Raw genomic sequence first — 21,965 nt, 5'->3', positions numbered from 1 at the left:
ATTTTATAGGACTTCGTAGCCACAGAGTCTTAGAATAACTCTTGGCACCTGAGCGGAAAGCTTAGTTTGCTTCTGCTTGCGTAGCCTACATCCTCACTGAAGATGTGGTGTGTATGCACGATCTCTTGCTGTATTCCCAGGTGTCCTTCTTCAGCCTTTGCTTTCTGGGCTTTGCAACGTCACTGTTGTGCAACCAGAGGCACAGAAGCTGCAGCTGTTGGGCCCTAATCCCTTCAGCTCGGTCTTGTTGCCAGGGTATACAGTAGCGAACTACCAGCTCTGGGGACAGCCTGGGACATTTTCAGAGGCTTCAGCAGCAAATCAGAAGTTGTGGATGGTTCTATTTCACCTTCTGTAAACTCAGCTGATACTTAGGTATGTCCAGCCTTAACACTGACTAAGTACTCACTCTAGGCAGACAGTATAATAAAGACCGTCTCCTTTAATGAGAGAAACGGAAAACTTGGTGGAGGTGGGAAGTCTTGCTATTCTTTTTAGCTGTGGGATCTTGATTTTATTTAACATTCGTGTTTATTGTCTATTGTCAGTAGGGAAGTGATTTGGCTTCTGCCTTGCAGGGGCATGCAACAAAGAAAAAGATGGTAACAGCGAAAAGTAGGAACTTTGGAAGAAGGATGGAAATATTGGGATTATTTGTCACGAGACATTAATTAAATTGAGAAGTAGACACAGCTAATTGTTTTCAGAGACTAACAGCTCATTTAAGCCTATTGCAGTTACCTGCTCTAAGTGAATAGCATATCATGCTTGAGCTTCTTGTAAGCCTTTGCTGGGGTGATGTGGACTCATAAACACCACCTGGTGGTTCACACTAGCCTCACACTCACTGAGATCCACCTGCCTCTGCCTCCTGAGTGCTGGGATTAAAGGTGTGCTCCACCACCATCAGCCTCTCAAACAGGTTTTAGGTTTTGACCATGAAGCCTTTGCTTTGATTCTGATGGGTACTATGTAGTATCTATGACCTTTCTTAAGTCATGCTTTAATATGATACTTTACTAAAAATCATGCTTTAATATATGATATTTTACTATAATTCATGACCTTAAGACATGCTTTAATAATGAAATTTTACTATTATAATTCATGACTTTCCTTAAATCATGTTTTAATATATGATATTTTACTATAATTTTCTCAGCTACATCAGAAGTTAAACTGTGAGATAGGTACACTTACTACACATTTGGAATCCATTTTGAATTGATCATGAATTTGATATTTTAGTGAATTATGTGCTTGTTGTTCAAGAAATGATCAAGAAAACATCAACATATCACTACTCACTAATTTAGCAGCTGATGGAGCCAGAAACTGAAAAAGGTAAATATTTTGTTTCTTCTTTTAATTAGACTATTCTGTGTAGAAATACCATTAATAGACTCTAAAAACTCACCTTTTCAGTCTTCATTAATGGGAAGTAGGGTTTATTAATTGCATATTGTATCTTGGCTTGTGCTTACTAACCTAAAGTACCTCCAATAATGTTCAATGAATACTGTTAAAAGTAGTGCTCCTGATATAGTAGGGATAATTTTGGCTGATAATAATAATTTAATCTGTATAAGATAAAAAAGATTTTATAGGTTTTCTTTGATCTGTAAAATTTGACATTTAAAATCAGATACTAGTCACCAAACACGTTGCTGTGGTTATTTTTAAAAAGTTTGAGAGAGAGCAAAATAGTTCTATATAAAAAGTAAAATTTTAGTGATGTTTGCATGAAAGTTGAATTTAAGGCTACAAAGTATCTTTAGCATGTATTTATCATCTTTTTGACTATTGATTATAGGCAAAAGTACATAATGTAATTTGGCTTTTAGATGTAAAAATTTAAATTTGAATATTTGAAACTGCTATACCATTTTTACAGTCTTGCATATGATGTATGACTTTGTTTAGATTTCTAAATATAATGATCTTTCATTGGGATTAAAGTTCTAATTCTCATATAGACTAGAAAAATTGCCGTGTTTTTGTAAAGTAGTTTTAACCCAGATCAAATTGTCTTCCATTTTCTTTCTTACTTTCTTATCTATATACACTGTAGGTGTTTTCAAACAACCATAGACCTGCTTCTTTCTTTGAGACACGCCAGGTTTAACAGTTGGCTCCTACATAGTTGAGCATATCTGTAGGCAGACAGAGTTGGATGCAAGTAGAGCTGGCAGCCTCTTTAGCTTAAATGCCAAGACTTTGCAAACCTAAAGGTGCAAGTTGTAATCTCATAGACAATCCACCTCTTCATATAATTTGAATGCAGAGGTAATTTCTCTGTTTTATGAATAGAATTTTGTCATTTTCATGGCCATTAGTAACAATTCTTGGTTTCAAAACTGCACATGATGGTTTGGCAAACTACAACTGAGGAGTAAGTAGTTCAAGATGAGTTTGAGGCAGGGTGCTAAAATGTTTTACAATAGGAGAAGACATATTCCCTATTCATCTATGTAGCTAAACAAAAATGCAAACGTCTGTTTGGATTTAGAATGCTAAGGAGAAGTGTGTGCTGCTGTAGCCAAGAAGAAGACGTTTTGTTGGCAAGGTTTCCACCAAGTAGAGGAACATTGGGTTCTCAAGTACTGAAGGATGTTTATCTGTCCTGTCCTTTTTATACTTAGTACCGCGGGCTTGGAAAAGATGGACTAAGACCATAGTTAAGTCCTCATATTTCAGTACTTGCAGGAAGATCTGAGAATTATAAGATATCACTTATTTATACACAGATTGAAACTAGGACTAGTATGAGAGCCAAAAGTTCATTCCTGTGTATGTCTAGGGCTACAGTGTATTTAACTCTAAAGCTTTATTTATCTTAATTATTCTAAATACATCATGTTGCCTGCCCCATGCCACAGTCCCCAGAGCTACTAGTAGATGCAGCAGAATTTTGTAAGATGGCAGCTCCTGAGAATCTTCAGTTGTGGAGCCGACTACACATCCCCCTACAGTGAATGTCTCTTGATCCCAGTGCACAGTGATTCCCAAACCTGTTGATTTGGATTTCTTGGAGATAAATGGTTGGGGTGGGGGGGGTGAAGGAAGAACAGAAACAGGGAAAGCTTTCTGAGAGTAGAGGGAGATGGAGAGAGGGCAGGAAGATCTGTCAACTGTGTCTACTACAATATAGATCAAAGAAAGCCTCAAGTGGGCTGATACAGGATTTCTCGAGCAAAGTTGGCAGTAAGAGTTGGGATGAAGGCAGCAGTCATAGTCTTAGTTGGGAGAACCCAACTAAGGAGCCTGCACTTTTGAAGTGTATGTCACCCCTTGGGGACAGTAGTTGGCATTGAATAGAGACATCCAAAACCAAGTTTTGGACACATCTGAGGTAGATTGTATTGGTAAATTTAAGTGCTTTTTATTTGACACAAGGGTATTGGGGAATATTAGTTAAAGATGTGTTACATTGGTTTATGCTGTGGAATATTTGTTTAATGATGCAAAGATATATTGCATTTGTTTAACTCTGAAGCTGTGTTACTTTGCGTGTCTAAAACTTCTGATTTGTCTAATAAAGAGTTGAATGACCAATAGCTAGGAAGGAGAAAGGACAGGTGGGGCTGGCATGTGAGTAGAATAAATAGAAGGAGAAAAAGAAGAGGGAGGAGAGAAAGGAGAAGAGGAGGCGGGGCCAGCCATCCAGCTCCACAGCAAGTCATGGAGTAAGAAGTAAAAAGGAAAAGCCCAGAGACAGAATGCAGACAGGACAATCTAAGTTAAAAAAAAAAAAAAAAACTGGCTAGAAGTAAGCCAAGTTAAGGCCAGGCGTCTGTAACAAAGAATAAACATTTGTGTAACTATTTGGGAGCTTGGTTGGCCCCCAAAGAGCAAAGAGTAAGAGTAATGAAAACAACACACAGGAAATTAGTTTATTTAGCATATGTTTATTTGGGTGGTTATTTTTAACCTTCAGTATGTGTTAATGGGTGATTCTCATATTATAATTGTATGTCTCCAGCTAGTATAGCAAATATATTGCCCTAGACTGCAGCGCTGCACCCAAGCCTCATCTCAACCTTAGTCCCCAGGCCAATCTTGTGCAAGGATTCTCTGATTGCAAATGTCACTTCCTTTAGGTTGCTTCTCTTGATTCAGCCAACCCTCCGGGGTACATCAGTGCACTTCAGAGATGCCTCTTTTGTAATAATTATCAAATTTCACTGGTGTTTATTTAATACCGTTCCCTTTTTGATCCAAGCATCAATTTCTCAGTGCAATTTCCACTCTTTTTGTTTTTCACTTGTACTTTGACCAATCTCAATAAGAAAAGATTTTTTTTCTCCTGTAAAAATACAAAATATAGTATCGTTTGGACTATTTGATTGAAACTAAGCAGACCAACAGACTGGATGGGAATATTTGTGGAATCTTCTCCGAAGCCAGTTTCAGAAAACAACAATAACAGCAAAAGTAACCTCTAAGATTTTGAGCTGTCAAAGCAGCAGAATTCTATCTTTTATGCTAGTGTGTGACAATTTACTAATCCCAAAATCCCTTTAACACATGGCATTCTCCTTCGAATAGAAGCTTCAGTTGAATGACATTTTCCCCTTCACTTAGTGAGGTGGTTTGTACTTTACATTTTGCTCACAGGTGCTCATGACAGCTCTCAAATGGAAGCATTAACTCACTTGTCATAGCTACAAAAGTCAGTTTCTCTCTCTCTCTCTCTCTCTCTCTCTCTCTCTCTCTCTCTCTCTCTCTCTCTCTCTTCTCTTTCTATTCTGTTTCTGTTCTCTGCCCCTGATATGGTATGTTCTTCTGTATTTGTGTTGCTTTGTGTTGTAGCAGCTTTGGCCTACAGCAGGGCATAATATCGCCAGGCTGGAAGGGATGTATATTTAGAGAGAGTAGGCGGAGTCAGAGAGCCGCCTCGTAGCTGCCAAAGGACACAGATGCCCTGGAACCTTCCTCATAGGCCACAGACTTGTGACTATACAAAATGATAGAAATGGGTTAATTTAAGATAGAAGCGTTGGTCGGGAATGCACCTAAGCTGTTGGCCAAGCAGTGTTGTAATTAGTATAGTTTCTGTGTCGTTATTCGGGTCTGAGCAGTTGGGAAATGAACCAACAGTCTTTGTTTATATGACCCTTTCTTCTGAAGGCTGCAGTCTAGCAACAGAGATGATTCACTGCTGAATTCTTCTCAGGAAAAGCCCCATTGGAATGTGGCAAAACTTGGCTTTCACTTCACACTTGAAATCCCTTTTGTTCTCAGGAGAACAAGAGTACCTGGTAGATTTTAATCCCTGTCAGCAAATATTAATAGCTGCAAAGTGGCACTGACGACTATTTTGTATGAAAGAGCTTTAAAATAGATAATCGCAGGATAACAAAGTAATTGCAAAACACTTTCTTCCTTAATTTTTAAATGACTTTGCTACTCCAGTTAGCCAGTGTGCCTTGGGGTGGCTGTTCCTGATTCTTGAGCACTGAGGTTGCAGGTGGGCCACCATGCCTGAGCTTCCATGGCTTTTGTAATGGCACTTTCTCCACTCCTGTTTCTCCCCTGCCTGTATTTTAATTTGCCTTGTATGATGGATAGAACTGTGCTCTTTTAGAGTCTTTAAGAAATCAGTAGTTATAGTTGTTTATTATAAACTCTCTCTGAAGTCTTTATAATAGAAGACTCATATGGGTTGTTGAAATTTCACTTCCTTATGGAAGTAAAGTTGCCACTTTCAAAAAGAAATGATCTCTGTTTACTCAGAAAGACAAGGTGAAAGGTCAGTCACACCTGCTCTCACCCGCTTGCTAGACCTCCTCACTAAATATGGGCAACTAACCTTGAAAATAATGATAACATGAAAAGTCAGATACAGCAGACTCTATCAGCAAATATTTACCAGTAAAGCTTTGATATCAAAGACTAGAGATCTTAGAGAATCTCATGGGACTTGGTGGGCTCTAACACTTATTGATCCTTTGTTGCACAGGTGACTTGTCAAGGGAGTGTTAACCTTTGTGAGGAGTAAGGAGGTACAAGAGGAGAGATTCAGTTAAAAGTTCATGTAAACAGTTGATGTCTCTGCTTTTCCCTAAAGGATTTCCACAGCCAATGTTGACACCGTCACCCCATCTGTCTCAGCAAACCAAGTGCATGTAGATGGGAGTTAAATTCAAATGAAACAAATTACCAGCATTATTTGTTTCCTGAATGTGAATACTTCTGGCTGTTAAGGACGGTTTCAGATAAATGTTTGGAAGGGCATCGCTCTTGCTGAAGAATACTCATTGTTCATCTTTCTGCTTTTTCTGCATCTCCGAGGGCCAGTGTTTATGGGAGAAGGAGAGCGTGGAGTGGTTGATGCTATGATGTTATGGCTAGTACCAATATAACAACATGAAGATACATGGCTATAAACAGCACAGGAGTATATTGTTGAGTAGAATTAAGTATCTTTGATTTTCTGAATAACCAGAGATCATAAAGTATAGGTTACTATACATTACCAAAACACTTGGAGTTGTACTGTGAAATTGCAATAGACTCAAGATCGTATATTTTCACCAATGTTTATTTTAATCCAGTTTATCGTGTGTTTTTGAAAACTCTTACCAATTATTTTGTGCTTTATTTAGTGTTGCAGACATAGGTGGTGGTAGTATCAACTTCAGTAAACATCAAAGAGATGGTGAGAGCCTGGCATATGAGGAGTTATGTTAAATTATGAAATATTTTTGTTCTTCTATTTCTTAAGTTGAGGGTGGGAGTGTTAAGGGTATGCCACAGTCTAAGTGTGAAATGTGTAAAGGTCAGAGGACAACATTGAGTTAGCTCTTTCCTTCTACCTCATGGGTTCTAGAGATGAATTTGGGTCCTCAATTTGGCAGCAGGTTCCTTTACACACTGAGCCTTCTTGTCCCCATGGAGTATTTTTAAATAGTTTGCTAGTTTATTGCATCTAAAGTCAGTGAATATTCAACAATACCTTGAACTGAGAAGAGCTGTATTTCCATCAGAGTTTTCTTTTTGTGGGACTTTAAAATACTTTATTATTTTCTGTAAGCATGCAAAATAGTGGGTTCCTTTATGATGTCCTCATGCCTGCCCAGTGTCCTACTCATCCTCACCTACACCACCTTTCTTTGGCTCCCTGCTCTGCGCTTCTTTCCTTTCATATCCCCAAGCAGTCCCCCATCTATACTTTAAAATCTAGGCTCCACATATAAAATATAACAAAATATTTGCCTTCCATTCTTCTTTTCCTCTTCCAATAGTCCGTCCTCCTTATATACAGTCCCCCTTATACATTCATATTGAAAAATCTAGGAAGATCTTGATTAAAACTTAAATCTAGATTCTCGTGTGAAGAAAAGCTTGTGATATTTACCTTGTGGGTCTGGCTTGTTTCACTTAGCGAGATTAAAAACACTGCCCTTTTTTTTTTTTTGGTTTTGCTTTGTTCTTTCCTTTCAGAGATCAGAGAAGGTGACGATGACAGGCAGGTGGTTGCAGAGATCATGGCAAGGAGTTTTCTTCCAACTCAGATAACGACTGTTTCTTGGGAAGGCTTTCACTTCGCTGGTCATGAGATTCGGATTACGGAAGCCAAAGATTGTTACGGTGCTGTTGTCTGGCCCTCGGTATCATTTCTTAAGGGTTCGCTGCGCCCCAGTTGCTTTCCAGGTTTTATTCATTATTTTATTTTACCTGTTAGAAGGAAACAGGTTGCAAGGTTCTATTTTGTGATCTCACACAACACCAAAATGTAGACATCACGTGATGGGAAATTGCTTCCACAGTTAAATTTGTTTCTGACTTTCTTGACATTTGTGGGCTCAGTAAAGACGTGGATGCCTTTAGCTTTTATGCTATGAGAGATGAAAAGAGTAAGCGCTTTCATTTCTTATTTATTGCCGCTGTTTTGAGTAAAGCAAGATTAAAGGATGTCTATTTGAGACTCACAACGAGGACACTCCATAGGCCCCCTCTCCTTTACCTCTTATCTCATGAAGGGCAGCCGACCACTACTCCCCCCCCCCCACCTTCACACACTAATTGGAAGCATCTGGTGTTGTTAGAACTTAGAAGACAGTTGGGTGGTGGTGGCACACCTTTAATCCCAGCACTTAGGAGGCAGAGGCAGGTGGATCTCTGTGAGTTTGAGGCCAGCCTGATCTACAGAGAGTTCCAGGATAGCTAGGGCTGGTACACAGAGAAACTCTTGTCTAGAAAAAAGAAAAAGAAGTTCGAAGAAGGTCAAATTTGAACAACCATACCCTGTTTTCACTCATTTCCGTTTTTATTTTCAACAAGGACTTTTTCTAGCTGGCCAAAATGTTGGACTTATCAGAGGATGAAAATTTTCTGGAATGGTGTATGTTAACATCCACAAATTTACTCATACCCAGATGTACACATGAGCAGATCATAATATCTGTGGCATATTGACCTAATAGAGTTTAATTTTACTAAAACTACTTCAAACATCCTTTCCTCTCAATTTCCATAGGCCCTTGTTCTCTGCTATTTCCTGGAAACACATGCCAAGCAATATAACATGGTTGATAAAAATGTGATTGAAATTGGAGCTGGGACAGGGCTTGTCTCCATTGTGGCAAGTTTACTTGGTAAGTAGGTATTTCTTTATTGACTGGAGTTGGTCAGAAAACTAATGATCAAATACTAGTTATTTTTGCTTTCCAGTGTGTTATGATCTGGGCTTATGTGAAACTCCTTAATTATATATTTTTAAATATTCATTTATTTATTTTATGGATATGTGTGCTCTATCTGCATTGTGACTTTATGCCAGAAGAGGGCATCAGATACCACTATTCGTGGTTGTGAACCTCCATATGGTTGTTGGGAATTAAACTCAGATCCTCTGGAGGAGTAGCCAGTGCTCTTAATTTCTGAGCCATTTCTCCAGCCCCTCTTTGTTTGAAACAGACCTCAGCAAGAAAATCTACTACTTTACCATCCTTTTGCTGGTTTCTTTCCAGAATTTTCCTTGTAAGTAGTTTTAAATCTTCATGTGGAAGGAGAGCTTACAAGCCTAGGTAAGGGGTGGAATCAGTCATTCTGCTAGATTCCTTTCAGGGATTTGGGAGCCCTGTTCTTTTATGAACATGCACCTGTTAAAATAGGAACATAGAAATCATGTGAAACTCACACCTCAGCTTTAATTTTTAGGGGTTTGTCCTTAGATTTGTTTTTTTTTTATTTCCATTCTCATTTGGTCCTACATAAAAGGCTCAGAGTTTTTCTTTTTGACCCTTAATGATCATGTTTATTAGAGGAATGGAGAAAAATGAAAATTCAAATAAACTTCTTTTTAGGGTTGGAAGAATCAGGTCATTTCTTAATACCATGATGCAGGCCCCTCCCTTCCGGTGTCTTACACATTTAAAGATGTGACGGTACATTCTGTTTTCTGCACAGGATAAATCCTGTGCTTCAGCCAACTCTTGATGGAAGGATGGCTAATACAATGTTGTTAGAGGAAGGGCTGCTTGTTGGTTCCTGACTGCTTAGCCCCAAAGTAATCATATGGAAACTGTATTAATTAAATCACTGCTTGACCCATCAGCTCTAGCTTCTTATTGGCTAAGTCTTACATATTAACTTAATCCATTTTTATTAATCTGTGTATCATCACATGGCTGTGGTTTTTACCGTCTACAGTTCTGGCATTTGCCTCCAGCGGGGTTACATGGCTTCTCTCTGACTCCGCCTCTTCTCCCAGCATTCAGTTTAGTTTTCCCGCCTAGCTAAGTTCTGCCCTGATAAAGGTCCAAAGCAGTTTCTTTATTAATTAACCAATGGCTTTGACAGCATACAGAGGAGAATCCCACATCCGCAGAATACCATTGTATCTAGAGACAAAGGATATTGGAATATTCCACTTTGTTCATGTACACCTCTCTTCATGCATTGACTTCTATAGTTCTAAAGAACTGGATGGTTCTTTATATACCATCCAGTATCATATTTCAATGATGTTTATTAGTGGGTGATCTGCCTGTAAGTCCTGGGTCATTTCTCCACCTAGATTTGCTTCTCCAGACCACACTGGTGAATACTAGGAGCTTCTTTGTGGTCCTTGTACTAGTTAGGTTTCTGTTACAATGATAAACACCAGGACCGGAAACAGTGTGGGGAGGAAAGGGCTTATTTCATCTACAACTCTCAGGTCACATTTTATCACTGAGGGAAGTAAAGGCAGGAACTCCAGGCAGGAAACTGGATCAGGAAATGATGCAGAGACCATGGAGGAGTGCTGCTTTATTGGCTTGGTTATCATGGCTTGCTCAACCTGCTTTCTTATACAACTAAGTTCCACTTGCTCAACCTGCAGGGAGCTGGACCCCCCTACATCAATCATTAATTAAGAAAATGTCCCCACAGACCTGGCAGGACAGTTTGATGGAACCATCTGTGTCAAGTTGATAGAAAACTAGCCAACATGGTTTTAAGTTTGTTGCTAATCTATGTTATTCACCAATTTAATTCATTATTATTAATAATAATTTTATTCTTCTAAAGCATGCAGAGGTTTGGGGCTCTTTTTAGAAAGTACCTGTTTAGCCTTTGTCATTGACCTTGGATCATTTCAATGAAGCATTCTTTTCTGGTGATCATTCTTCTCCTAAATGGAGAACAATAATGATGAGCTAAACAAAAAACCCAGAGGGACTGGAGAGATGGCTCAGCGGCTAAGAGCATTGCCTGCTCTTCCAAAGGTCCTGAGTTCAATTCCAGTAACCACATGGTTGCTGGAGGTGGCTCACAACCATCTGTAATGAGATCTGGTGCCCTCTTCTGGCCTGCAGACATGCACACAGACAGCACATTGTATATATAATAAATAATAAAAAAAAAACAAAACAAAATCCAGGCGGTCAGCAAGATACAGAAATTCCACAAGATTCTCTTTTCTTCTTTTTTAAAAAGAGGGGCAGAGAAGTGTATTAGCATCTATTCTGAAAAGCCCTTATGTGCTGCCCAGTCTTTTCTTTGAGTCTGGCCATTGTGAGGAATCTCAGTGCAGGCTGGTTGAAACCTGACTGGTCTTATTCCAGGAGGCTCACTTTTCCTACCTTCCTTTCTTCATAGGCGCTCGTGTGACTGCTACAGACTTACCTGAATTACTTGGAAACCTGCAATATAATATTTCCAGAAACACCAAAATGAAATGCAAGCATTTGCCCCAGGTTAAAGAGCTGTCCTGGGGAGTGGCATTAGACAGGGACTTCCCCAGGTCTGCCACTAACTTTGACTACATCCTGGCAGCCGATGTCGTCTATGCCCATCCTTTCCTGGAGGAGCTTCTCCTGACCTTTGATCATCTCTGCAGAGAAAGCACCATCATTCTCTGGGCCATGAGATTTAGGCTGGAGAAGGAGAATAGATTTGTAGATAGATTTAAGGAACTGTTCGACCTCGAGGAACTCTCTAGTTTCCCTAGCCTGAATATTAAGTTGTACAAAGCTATGAAGAAGAATCGGAGGAGTGCATAGTGCGTGCGGTCTGTGAATTAGGGCATGGGTATGCCAAGGTGGTTTCTAGTAGATCCTTGCTTTAAAGAAAACACACACGCCCACACACACCACTATAAGAATACAAGTTGAGTCTAAACTTGCCTTATTATAGGCAAGGAATTTTACACACACACACACACACACACACACACACACACACACACACAGTAGGTGCATCTATAGGACCAAGACAATTTGTTCCCAAGTCTGTCTGCTCAGCACTCTAATTACACGGTAACAAACTTTCAGTAAAAGTCTCATCATTGCAAAACAGCGATTTTCAATAATGATGTCTCTAACTGAATGTGATAACTTTATTTCTTTTTGAAAATGTATCTTAGATTGGCCTTGAACTTGCAGCCTCCTGAGAGTTAGCATTCCAGGTATGTAGCCCCATACCCATCCATGACGTTAATCCTTTTAAATATAGGCGTAAATGATTATGTTTTTAGACATCGAGAAACTGACATAGTGCGATGTGCACATAAATCTAAAAGGGCAGATATATGATATATATATATATATACACACACATATATGATAAAAGAGCGGTCAGTGCTAGATGTCTGTGCTTCCCACCAGTGCCGGCTTAAAGGGGGACTGTCATGTCCCTTGGCAGTTTGGACCTCTAATGTACCTATTGAATCAACCAAGCATATGGAACATTTCCCTCTAACAGATAAAAAAATATGAACGGAAAGAGCATAAGAATGCCTGAGATTATTGTTTGTTTTTGTAAGCTAAGTCAAATTCATTTTTTTCACAGAAATGGAAAGAATTATAAGAACTGTGGGTTGGAAGTACATCAAAAGATTTAGGCTCCTAATCTCAAATAAGTAGTCACGGCTTAAACAGATTTACATAGATATTTGAAATCTTCTCAAGAGGTTTTCATGTGGGCCTTAGAGATTAGAATAAGGTTTAAAGTAAAGTCAGGTGGGGCGGTGGTGGCGCACGCCTTTAATCCCAGCACTCGGGAGGCAGAGGCAGGTGGACCTTTGTGAGTTCGAGGCCAGCCTGGTCTACAAGAGCTAGTTCCAGGACAGGCTCCATATCTACAGAGAGATCCCTTAAAGTCAGTGTGGAAAGAGTAAAGAATTAGGCCTTTTTGCCACGTGGCTATCTGGACTGTGTTGCTGGTAACACACTGCAGTATCCTCAGCTAGACTGTCGTGTGCTTCTCCAGGATCAGTGCTTTCTTCTTGGCTAGACACTGGCATGGTCAGACATCTCTACGATTATCTCCTGGGCCTGCACTGTAAGTTAGGATGCAGGTACACGGGTGCATAGTTTTCTTAGGACCACATCTCAACAGTCTTCCGTTTGTCCTTCCCATATTTGTTTAGTGTTCAGCCTACACTGGGCAGTGATATCATTATTCTTACTTCACAGATAAGAGCAGAGACCCAGGTTACACAGCTGTGGAGTGAACTAATAGAAACAGTCAAACTCAGGTCTGTCTGAGCACAGAATCTGCGTTGATAATTCCAGTACTGTCTTTATGCTTTGAAAAAAGTAACTGTCAAACAACCAAGGCCAGCTCTTCAAAAGGAATAGATTCTCAAAGAATAGCAAATATATTTTAAAATGAAAGCTAACACTGTCCTAAATTTTCTACCTATGAAAGGAGACGTCATAGAAGGCTGTGGCGGAAGGTACATACAGCTGTACACTCCTGGAAGGGTACCCGAGGTAGGAGGAACAGTCACGTAGGCCCTCCAGGCAGAAGCCTGCCTATCTACTTGAAGAACCATCAAAGTGGTGTGGTAGAGGGGCAGACAGAGAGACTGGTGATGTCTGAAGTCGGAGACAAGGCAGGAAGTGGGTTATGGAGGTCCTGTGCAATGGGCTAGGATCTCCAGATACAGGCTCTGGGAGAGAACGTGATGGGTAGTTATTAGTTAGGCTGGGCAGCCATTGGTTATAGTCTATATGGTCAGTGGTTAGGCTGTATGGTTGTGATGGAGAATTGACCCACTCAGTGCTTGACTTGGAGTGGCCTGTGTCAGGGTATTTCTGATGGGAGTAAGGCACTTGGGTCTTTACACATCCCTGCATCCATCCTGGGAAGACTGTTTTAAGGCTAGTGATGGTTGTGCTCTATCTACCTGCGGGATTTATAGCTGCCTGGTGATAAAGTCATTCTGAACTTATCTGAGCAGTTCGTTATTGTTTGCCACATCATCTCAGGCTCCTCAGAGAATTCTGTTTTTTTTTTTTTTTTTTTTTTTTTTTTTTTTTTTTTTTCCCTGCTGAAATAGAGAGCCCTTGCATTGTACTAAGTAAAGGAGTAGAATGATGTTATGGCCTGTATTCTTGTCCTGCTGTTCTGAGAATAGGATCTCAAAGTCAAGAGACCAGCTGGGAGCTGTGGCAGCCATCCAGGCAGACGACAGCAAGAACTCTACACGGGGGAGGTGAGATCAGCTGTTCTAGCTGTACTCTGAAGCCAGAGGCAGCAGAGTGTTCTACCAGGTGGGATCTGGAATGTAAGCAAGAAAGCCAGGGCTGCCTCTGAAATACCCCTGTGAGCTGTGGGATATGGACGTAGTTTAAGGTTCGGAGAAGGCTTATGACGCTCCTTCGCAGAGCAAGGGGGGGGATAAAGGGCTGAGCCCTGGGGTTCACCCACATTAGGGGGCAGACAGAGAGATATTTTCAGAATTTTTTTGGAGCCTATGCCTCCTTCCTCAGTTGTAGCTGTATAAGTGGACCCTGAAAAATATGAGTTTAATGGCACAGTCTTCTATTAGTAGATATGGACCTGCTAATTTCTAAAAGTTGTCTCAGAGGAAAGTAAAGGTGTGACTATCACAGGGCTGGCAGCATAGCTCTTGCTGTGGTAAGCTGGGAGAAAAATAACCCACCTTCACTCTTGTTAACATAAGTGTCTGGGTATTGTTGGGAAGTGATTTTGAAATAGGGAAGATAAAGTATCCTATCAAATCAAAGACTGTTGGGACCAAACCAAACATTTAGTTCCTTCAAGCTGCTCTTTTAAAAACAGATTCATACCCATTGTCTTGCTCTGTTTACATTACAGCTTTCACTTGAGAATTCTAGCATCAGCCTCTTGTGTGCTGCCTCTGTCCGGCTTCATCCTCTGTCCTTCTCCTTCACTCTGTGGTTGCCTGGTCATCCTGTTTTTGTTTCTGGTTTTGTTTCCTTGCAGCTTCTCTACGCTTTTCTAGGTTCAGTTTTACAGTAATTCATTTTCAAAATATCTGATTTGCTGAGACCTTTTCTATCTCACAATTCTCCCTTTAAAAGTGTGTAGGGATTCATTTGTCAACTTAAGTCTGAACAGCTCACGTTGTGACATTTGAGAGCACTGAGATTTTTTTTTATTAAGATTTGTTTACTTACTATGTGTGCAGTGTTCTGCCTGTATATCTGCCTTCAGGCCAGAGGAGGGCGCCAGATCTCATTACAGATGGTTATGAGCCATTATGTGGTTGCTGGGAATTGAACTCAGGACCTTTGGAAGAGCAGTCAGTGCTCTTAACTGCTGAGTCATCTCTCCAGTCCTGAGACTATGTTTTTAACGATATAATTTTTTTTAGTAACTCATTGAATTTCTAATTGAATAGCGTGCTAGCTATCAATATTTAATTCAAATAATTGCAGAATAATTATTGCTTCAGAGATGACGAACTGACCTGTAAGTAATGTTCTTCTACAGCTTAAAAACGACACATTGATAAACATGAAAGGAGCTTCCGGGACAACTTTAAATATGAAATCCTGCCATAGAATTTAATGATACTTGCTCGGTGTACCTTTTTAAAACCAGAACATTGGAAACATGTTTTTGTTCTATATTCATGCCTATTTTTCTCTCTTTTTTGGGAATTACAATGGGTGACAGTGAGTAACCTGACATTATTGTACAAGAAAATGCAGAGAAAAGTGAAACACTCTCTTTTGTTTCAAGACTCAAATTCCAGGGGCTGGAGAGAAGGCTCAGAAGTTAAGAGCACTGACTGCTCTTCCAGAGGTTCTGAGTTCAATTCCCAGCAACCACATGGTGGCTCACAGCCATCTGTAATGAGATCTGGTGCCCTCTTCTGGCATGCAAGCATACGTGGAAGGAATGTTGTATACATAATAAATAAATATTAAAAAAAAGAACCAATTCTTAAAAAAAAAAGACTCAAATTCCAGGAGGTTGGTGTTCGATGAGGATGCCCTAGCTTCAGAAACCAGGCCTAACTGGTTTTAAGCAGTTACATTTATATGTAAACATCATCACTGGGTAGGATTTTGATACGAAAGAAACTTGTGTTCTAGTTTTGAAAATAAACAAGGAGTTCTGGGTTCTAAGTAGAAAAAACAAAAGATTGTCTACTTTACGCAAATTAGACAAGTGGGCTTACACTTAAGACTCTGGGAGTTCATATAAGAAGAGATGAACATTGTCCAGTATGTATATTTTTAACCAAGTTATAAGGCAACCATAGGAAACAAAATCATTGTGAGATTTGGTAAATATATCTGTATAAGAGTGTGTGGGATACAGGCAACAGAAATTTAAAAACTTCAGGCATGTGTGTGTGTGTGTGCATACGCATGTGTGACCTCAGTTCTATACACATTCTTTGCAAAGCTTGGAAGTTGTTCACATGTGAGCTCCATTCCCAGGTTTGGCATCTGAGTTTGCACTCTGAATTAAGTCTAGCATGCTACCTGCAGCCTGGCATCGACATTTACTCTATTCCTAAGTCCTACACAAAAGCAAAGGGTGTTCTGTACAATTGTATGGTAGTATTGGTGGGACAGGGTGTATTTGATGGACTTAAGATTGATTCATTCTGGGATCGTATTAACTCCATCTTTAAGGGTTCCTGGACTGTGTCTTACCATTTACTGGGATGGTGTGTGGCTGGGTAGTGTTCAGATCACCGACACCTGCAATGGGTTGCTTATTCTACTAAACTCACCTGTGGCCTCTGTCATAAGCACTGTTTTTATTGGGTACCCTCAAAGGTAGGGATTCCCACCTCATCCCCGCCTCAGTCTTCTCAATTTCTTTGTTTCTAAGGCAGCTGTCTTTCTAAGAAATCCAATCAAGCCTCACAATTGCATTGTTCATCAAGGAATTTTAAAGCTTCATTGAAAATGGAAACAGATGTCCAGGGTGGATATGATGAGAACAAAATTAGAAACACATTAGACAATGAATGCCCTCCAATAAGTACTAAAATATTGCTTGGATACTCAAAAATTATAAGCAGACGAAGATTAAAATGTGCAACTAAAACTTTATAGCCAGATGCTATACAAGCACAAGATGAACGCTTCTTGAAAGTCATTGCCGTTGTCAGCTCTTAGACCCTGTGGTTCGGTCCTTGAATTTTTCTTTCTTTTTTTCCCCCCTTTCATTTGAATTACAAGTCAACTTCTTACCTTCACGCTTTTTTATTTTTTATTTTTTTTTAGCGTGTTGTGATTTAATTTGGTTTCTTACCTAGGGCTGTGATTTATTTTGTATTATCTCTGTGTTTCCTTTGTCGGTAGAGTATAAATTATAATGGTAAAAGTTGTTTCTTTTTCACAAACCATCATCAATGCCTCAAAGGACAAGCCTTACAAATGCAAGAAATTCTTAGGTTAAAATCCTTGAGTAATACTTCTACCTGCCTTCTGTTCAGGGTAAAAATACTCTTTACTACCAGTAAATTATTAGCATTTTTCAACCAAAGACTCCCTTGGTATCTAAGCGACTAATAGCCAGTTGATTTCAGGTTAAGGAGGATGTCAGACATGATTTAAAGCTAGCTATACATTAGAAAGAAGAGTTGAAAAATTCCAGACAGCATCTTTGGGATAAAGAAGTAAAGACTAAGAACTTCTGGAAATTGGTTTTATTATTTAAAATAAGTAATTCAAGGAGACTTAAAGGTCTAAATAATAATAATAATAATAAATAATAATGCTAACAATAAATGTAACTAAGCCCCATTTTCTTGTAGATTGGTTTTCTAGTCCTTAGAAAGCTGTCTCATGGTTGCCGTTCATTCATCCACGCATCTCTTTACTACTAAATCACTGCTTAATTAAAAACTCACCATATGCCAGTCTGAAGCTGCAGACACAGCAGGTGTCAAAGTAGACAGGGCTGGTTCCCCTGGAGACTTTTAGGCTGGTGCCAGTGGGCTGAGGCAGAGATGCCAGTGGCAGGGGAGAGGGGGAAGGACAAGCAAGGGGGTGGGCAGTGCCCTGATTGCAGCAAAATGGAACGACATCATGGCCAGGAACTAGTGAAGGTGGCTGAGCAGCCAGAGCTGGATGGAGGACGAGGACGTAAGGGAGAAAGGACAGATCCCGGCATAGGAGCAGCTTGTACTGTGTTGTAGAGAAGAGGACCTGCCTGAATCACTCACTAGGAGAATTGCCACTTCTGCTAACTTGTGCTGAGACACAACTCATCAATGGAATACTCACTGCTTTAGGGGGCTGGGTAGAGACAACTCACATAGTCTCTTTCCCAGGACCCATAAAGGCCTTTGTGTGGTTTACAAAGGAAGACACTGAGACCCATTGGACCTGGGTATCTTACCCAGGGTGACGCAGTTGTGGTCACTGGGATGGCAATTCTGACTTCTACAGTCCTATAGCCGATGCTCTTTTCTTGAGCTCGGCAAAGAATCTGAATTTGAATGGTCTTCGTATTAATGGACTCCCAGTTAAATGAAGAGTATTGTGTTTGTCTCCTGAGAAAAACTGAGCGTAAATGGGGTACTCTTGAGACGTACCCGGGAAGATGAACCTCCATTTATAACAGCGTGCATATGACATAGGTATCTAGACTTAACAAAGGGTCTAAGAAGAGAATACACTTCTGTTTGCAAGGTATACTAGGCACATGTTGGAATAATCAACTCAAAGACATAGATTATCTTAATGAAGCCATTCAAAGAAAGAAAAGAACACTCTGAGAATGAGCTGAGGCTGGGAGGTGGCTGGGGGAAAGTGATGAGGACCAAGTGTACTGTGACCTCAGGTGGCTTTTCATCAGAGAAGGCCAGTGGGGCAGGGCTGAACTTTAAAACATCATCTGATATGTTAGTGACCAGGCTCAGTGCATGACGCTGGGGTTTGTTGCCTGGTTACGAGGCAGGGACGCTTACTGTATCAACAAAGCAGAAGGGAGCTGTGGGGTGAGGTGAGGACAGCAATTCTTGGAATCCACCTTCCAGTAAGCGTTTCCTGCCATTTAGGCAGTCAAGGACAAGGACGGAGACACTCTGCAGAGCTGACAGGAACCTGGTGCAATGGAATGGTATGTGGAAATACCCCCCAGTGTATGTTAGCCGGAGAGCCATCTGCTGTCAGCCACCTTGCTTCTGGAAGGTGACCTTGCTCAGTCAGCCTCCCTTGCTGCCTGAAACCCAGACAGGTGACAGATGCCCACTGACGCAGCAGTGGACTTCCACGATGTCAGAGAAGCTGGCCTGTGAGATGCAGGTTCAGGGGTTCTGCCAACGTCTCTGCAGAGCAGTAGCCAGACCACATAGCTACAGAATGTTCTAGAATTGATTAAAGGTGATTTTTTTTTTCAAAACTACTAATGACTGCCCTGGACATCAAGATAACGTAGGGGGAACCTAATATTTCTGACAATATTCTTATTGTGCCTGTTACTGATCAGTTTTTAAGTTGACCAGCAGAACTTGAAGCCAATGGACTATTGCTTCTACTAAGCAAGAACTGCTTATGTAGTTTGAAACATGTAAGAAGTTAAAGCCAATATCTGGAGAGATTTCAGCTTGGATGTGGATATTGCATATCTTTAGAGCATTCTTGTTTTTATTTACTTTTTTTTGGCTTCTTTTGATTATTTGAAAATAAAGAATTTGGAGGGGGCTAGAGAGATGGCTCAGTGGTTAAAGAGCTTTGCCTGCTCTTCCAAAGGTCCTGAGTTCAATTCCCAGCAACCACATGGTGGCTCACAACCATCTGTGATGAGACTTGGTGCCCTCTTCTGGCCTGCAGAGATACATGCAGGCTGAACACTGAATACATAATAAATAAATAAATCAAAAAAAAAAAGAATTTGGATACTATCCCCCTAAAGATAGCACCGAAGATAAACTGAGTTAGAATTACATACACTTGCCATGGTGAGAACCCCAGTGACCTTCAGAATAAACTTTTCTTCCAAATAAACCAATGAAAAAAAAGCCATTATTTAAATATGAGTTAAATGATAAAAACTGTTATGTAAATACATCCCAATAAAGAGTTAAAACCTAACAGTATAATTTGATCCTCTTACTGTTGATATATTTGATGACTATTCTGTTTGATAATAGTGTAATCTTTAATTAGGGATTGTTTACATTCTTCTCCTCTTCACATGGCCATGCATATACTATGAAATAGATGCTTTAAGAAAAGAGAAAATAAAGACTGGCTTCCAGTTCTTTGAACCACACACAGGTATTTGGCTGCATGAATCTGTGTGTGTGTGTGTGCGCGCGCGTGCATGCGTGCGCTAAGTACATAGGTGATGCTGATCCTGCCAGCCCCGGAGCTTACTCTGAGCCCCACTGTCCTCACACATCTCATATTAACTGGAAGCAGGAAGCACTAGAGACTGGGCATTTGGTAAAGAGGTAGATGTGGATGTGCTTCCAAGTCGCCACTCTGCTCAGTCCTGTACTCACAAGTCTGCTCCCTCTGAAGCTAAACCTTCTCCCGAGGCTGCACGGACTGAGTGAAGTCAGAGAAGAATGAATACGGTTACCTGAAGGCCTCCCTGAACCCCTGAGTAATCAATGCCTTGAGATTCCACCTTTTCCAAGTTGCACATCACATAGGCCGACCTTTTTGTCCTTGTACTTAATAGTCTCTTGTTGGCGGAGGCTGTTCATTTGTTTTCTGCCTGCCCAGACCCAAAATAATGACATAGAAACTCTATTAATTGCATATTGTTTGGCCAATAGCTTAAGTGTATTCTTAGCTAGCTCTTACATCTTAAATTAACCCATTTTTATTATTTTATATTTTACCACGAGGCTTGTTGTTTGCTGGAAAGGTTCTGGAAGGCGGGCGTCTTTCACCTTCAGTGGGTACATGGTATCTCCCTAACTCTGCCTCCTTTCCTCCTCTATCTGCTTGGAATTCCTGCCTTTTTCTACTTTGCCCTGCTGTAGACCAAAGGCGCTTAATTCATTAACCAATCAAAGCAACGTATATACAGAAAGACTTTTCACACTATTTCACCCTTTCTGTCCAAATAAAAGGGAAGGTTTTAACTTTAACATAGTAAAATTATATTTTAAAAAGGCATTTAGCAAGAATTACAGTTTTAATATTTATATCTATTTGATTTTTTATTGTAATTAAGGGAAACTATAATTATAGCTATTTATTTTTAACTCCATAAAAGACTCCAGGAGAATATAATATTACCGAAGTAAACAGAAAGTGCATTGTAAGCAACTTTCAAAACTCTAGAACTGGCAGAGGCATCTTGCTGCCTGGACTGTCACCCAAAGTTCTTCTGTAATATTGGGGCATCCATTTTTAGCCTACAGGTCCAGAGTATCAAGAAGACTTTATTTTTGAAGCAGGAAAATTTAAAGACAGTTTCACCTATATTGACAGTTTATCAGTCACTTTTTTTTGTGTGTAGTACAGAATGTCTGGCAGACTCTTTTATGAAGCAGGAGCCCTTAAGGATTGCCTCCCCTTCTTTAGGCAACATTAGCCGTCCTCTTTTTGTGGGTCCTGCATGTTCAGCTTATACAGCATACCATCAAGTAGTTCAGGCAAGAGCAGTTTTTTTTTCCCTCCCAAATGGCTAACAAACTCCAGAAGGAGCCTCTTTGATGCCCATCATCCTCTTGAAGTAGATTGGTGCTGCCAGGAACAGATGAGTCTTATTATCATGAAAAGTTCTAAGTTCCTAAAACATTTTCAATCTCTCTACTAGCAGGAAGCCCTAGGGCAGTGATACCATGGCAAAATCCCACCCACAGTAAAGTGTAGAACTGAGGAATCCCATCCCAGGCAATTGTTCACTTCTTATATAAACTCGGGGAGGGGAGGGCTTTACTTAGGATCTCATGAGGATCTAATCATGCTTCTGTTTCACCTCTTCCTAGACAACGCTAACAGTCCTGATCTTGCTAAGGTCGCACAAAGTTCCTCACAGCTGTTCTTCAAGATGATGATGGTCACGTCCTACACAGAAGAAACAGTCCTGGACCTGGGCTGTCCTATGGAACTTAAAACAAAGGGGTTATTAAAATAGGTACAGTTTAGTAGAAAATTGCTTGTTTTTGTTTCTATTTTTGCTTGTTTATGCTTGTTTTTTTTTTAAGCTCCCCATAAGATTCTCTTAGTTGGCCATTTTCAAGAAAATACTTCCTTGGTGTACATAATTATTCATGCACAGATCTTCCTCTTGTTCTTGCTGCACTCTGCTTGGCTGGTGATTTACTG

General features: G+C 40.2%; 1 protein-coding gene across 1 annotated transcript; it reads left to right on the top strand.

The window, feature by feature from the left end:
- The first annotated feature begins 6,750 nt into the window (after nucleotides 1-6,750).
- On the top strand, nucleotides 6,751-11,668 carry LOC126511784 (protein-lysine methyltransferase METTL21E). Its single transcript, XM_050159167.1, has 4 exons — nucleotides 6,751-6,781; nucleotides 7,447-7,613; nucleotides 8,483-8,600; nucleotides 11,089-11,668. Exons 1-4 carry the CDS (start codon nucleotides 6,751-6,753, stop codon nucleotides 11,490-11,492), a joined length of 720 nt encoding a protein of 239 aa, XP_050015124.1. The 3' UTR covers nucleotides 11,493-11,668.
- Nucleotides 11,669-21,965: the final 10,297 nt, after the last annotated feature.

The sequence above is a fragment of the Alexandromys fortis genome, unplaced genomic scaffold (genome assembly GCF_014885135.2).
Source record: "Alexandromys fortis isolate MF-2015 unplaced genomic scaffold, M_Fortis_MF-2015_v1.1 scaffold_65, whole genome shotgun sequence".
NCBI classification, from domain to species: domain Eukaryota; kingdom Metazoa; phylum Chordata; class Mammalia; order Rodentia; family Cricetidae; genus Alexandromys; species Alexandromys fortis.
The sequence above is the reverse complement of the archived record's forward strand: the minus strand, read 5'-3'. Positions and strand labels throughout refer to the sequence as shown.

Excerpts from the sequence above, each read along its gene's own strand:
- LOC126511784 (XM_050159167.1), top strand. The coding sequence starts at position 6,751 with ATGCCACAGTCTAAGTGTGAAATGTGTAAAG. Across the intron at positions 7,614-8,482 it reads GTGCTGTTGTCTGGCCCTCG|GCCCTTGTTCTCTGCTATTT; the intron begins GTATCATTTCTT and ends CAATTTCCATAG. Across the intron at positions 8,601-11,088 it reads CATTGTGGCAAGTTTACTTG|GCGCTCGTGTGACTGCTACA; the intron begins GTAAGTAGGTAT and ends CTTTCTTCATAG.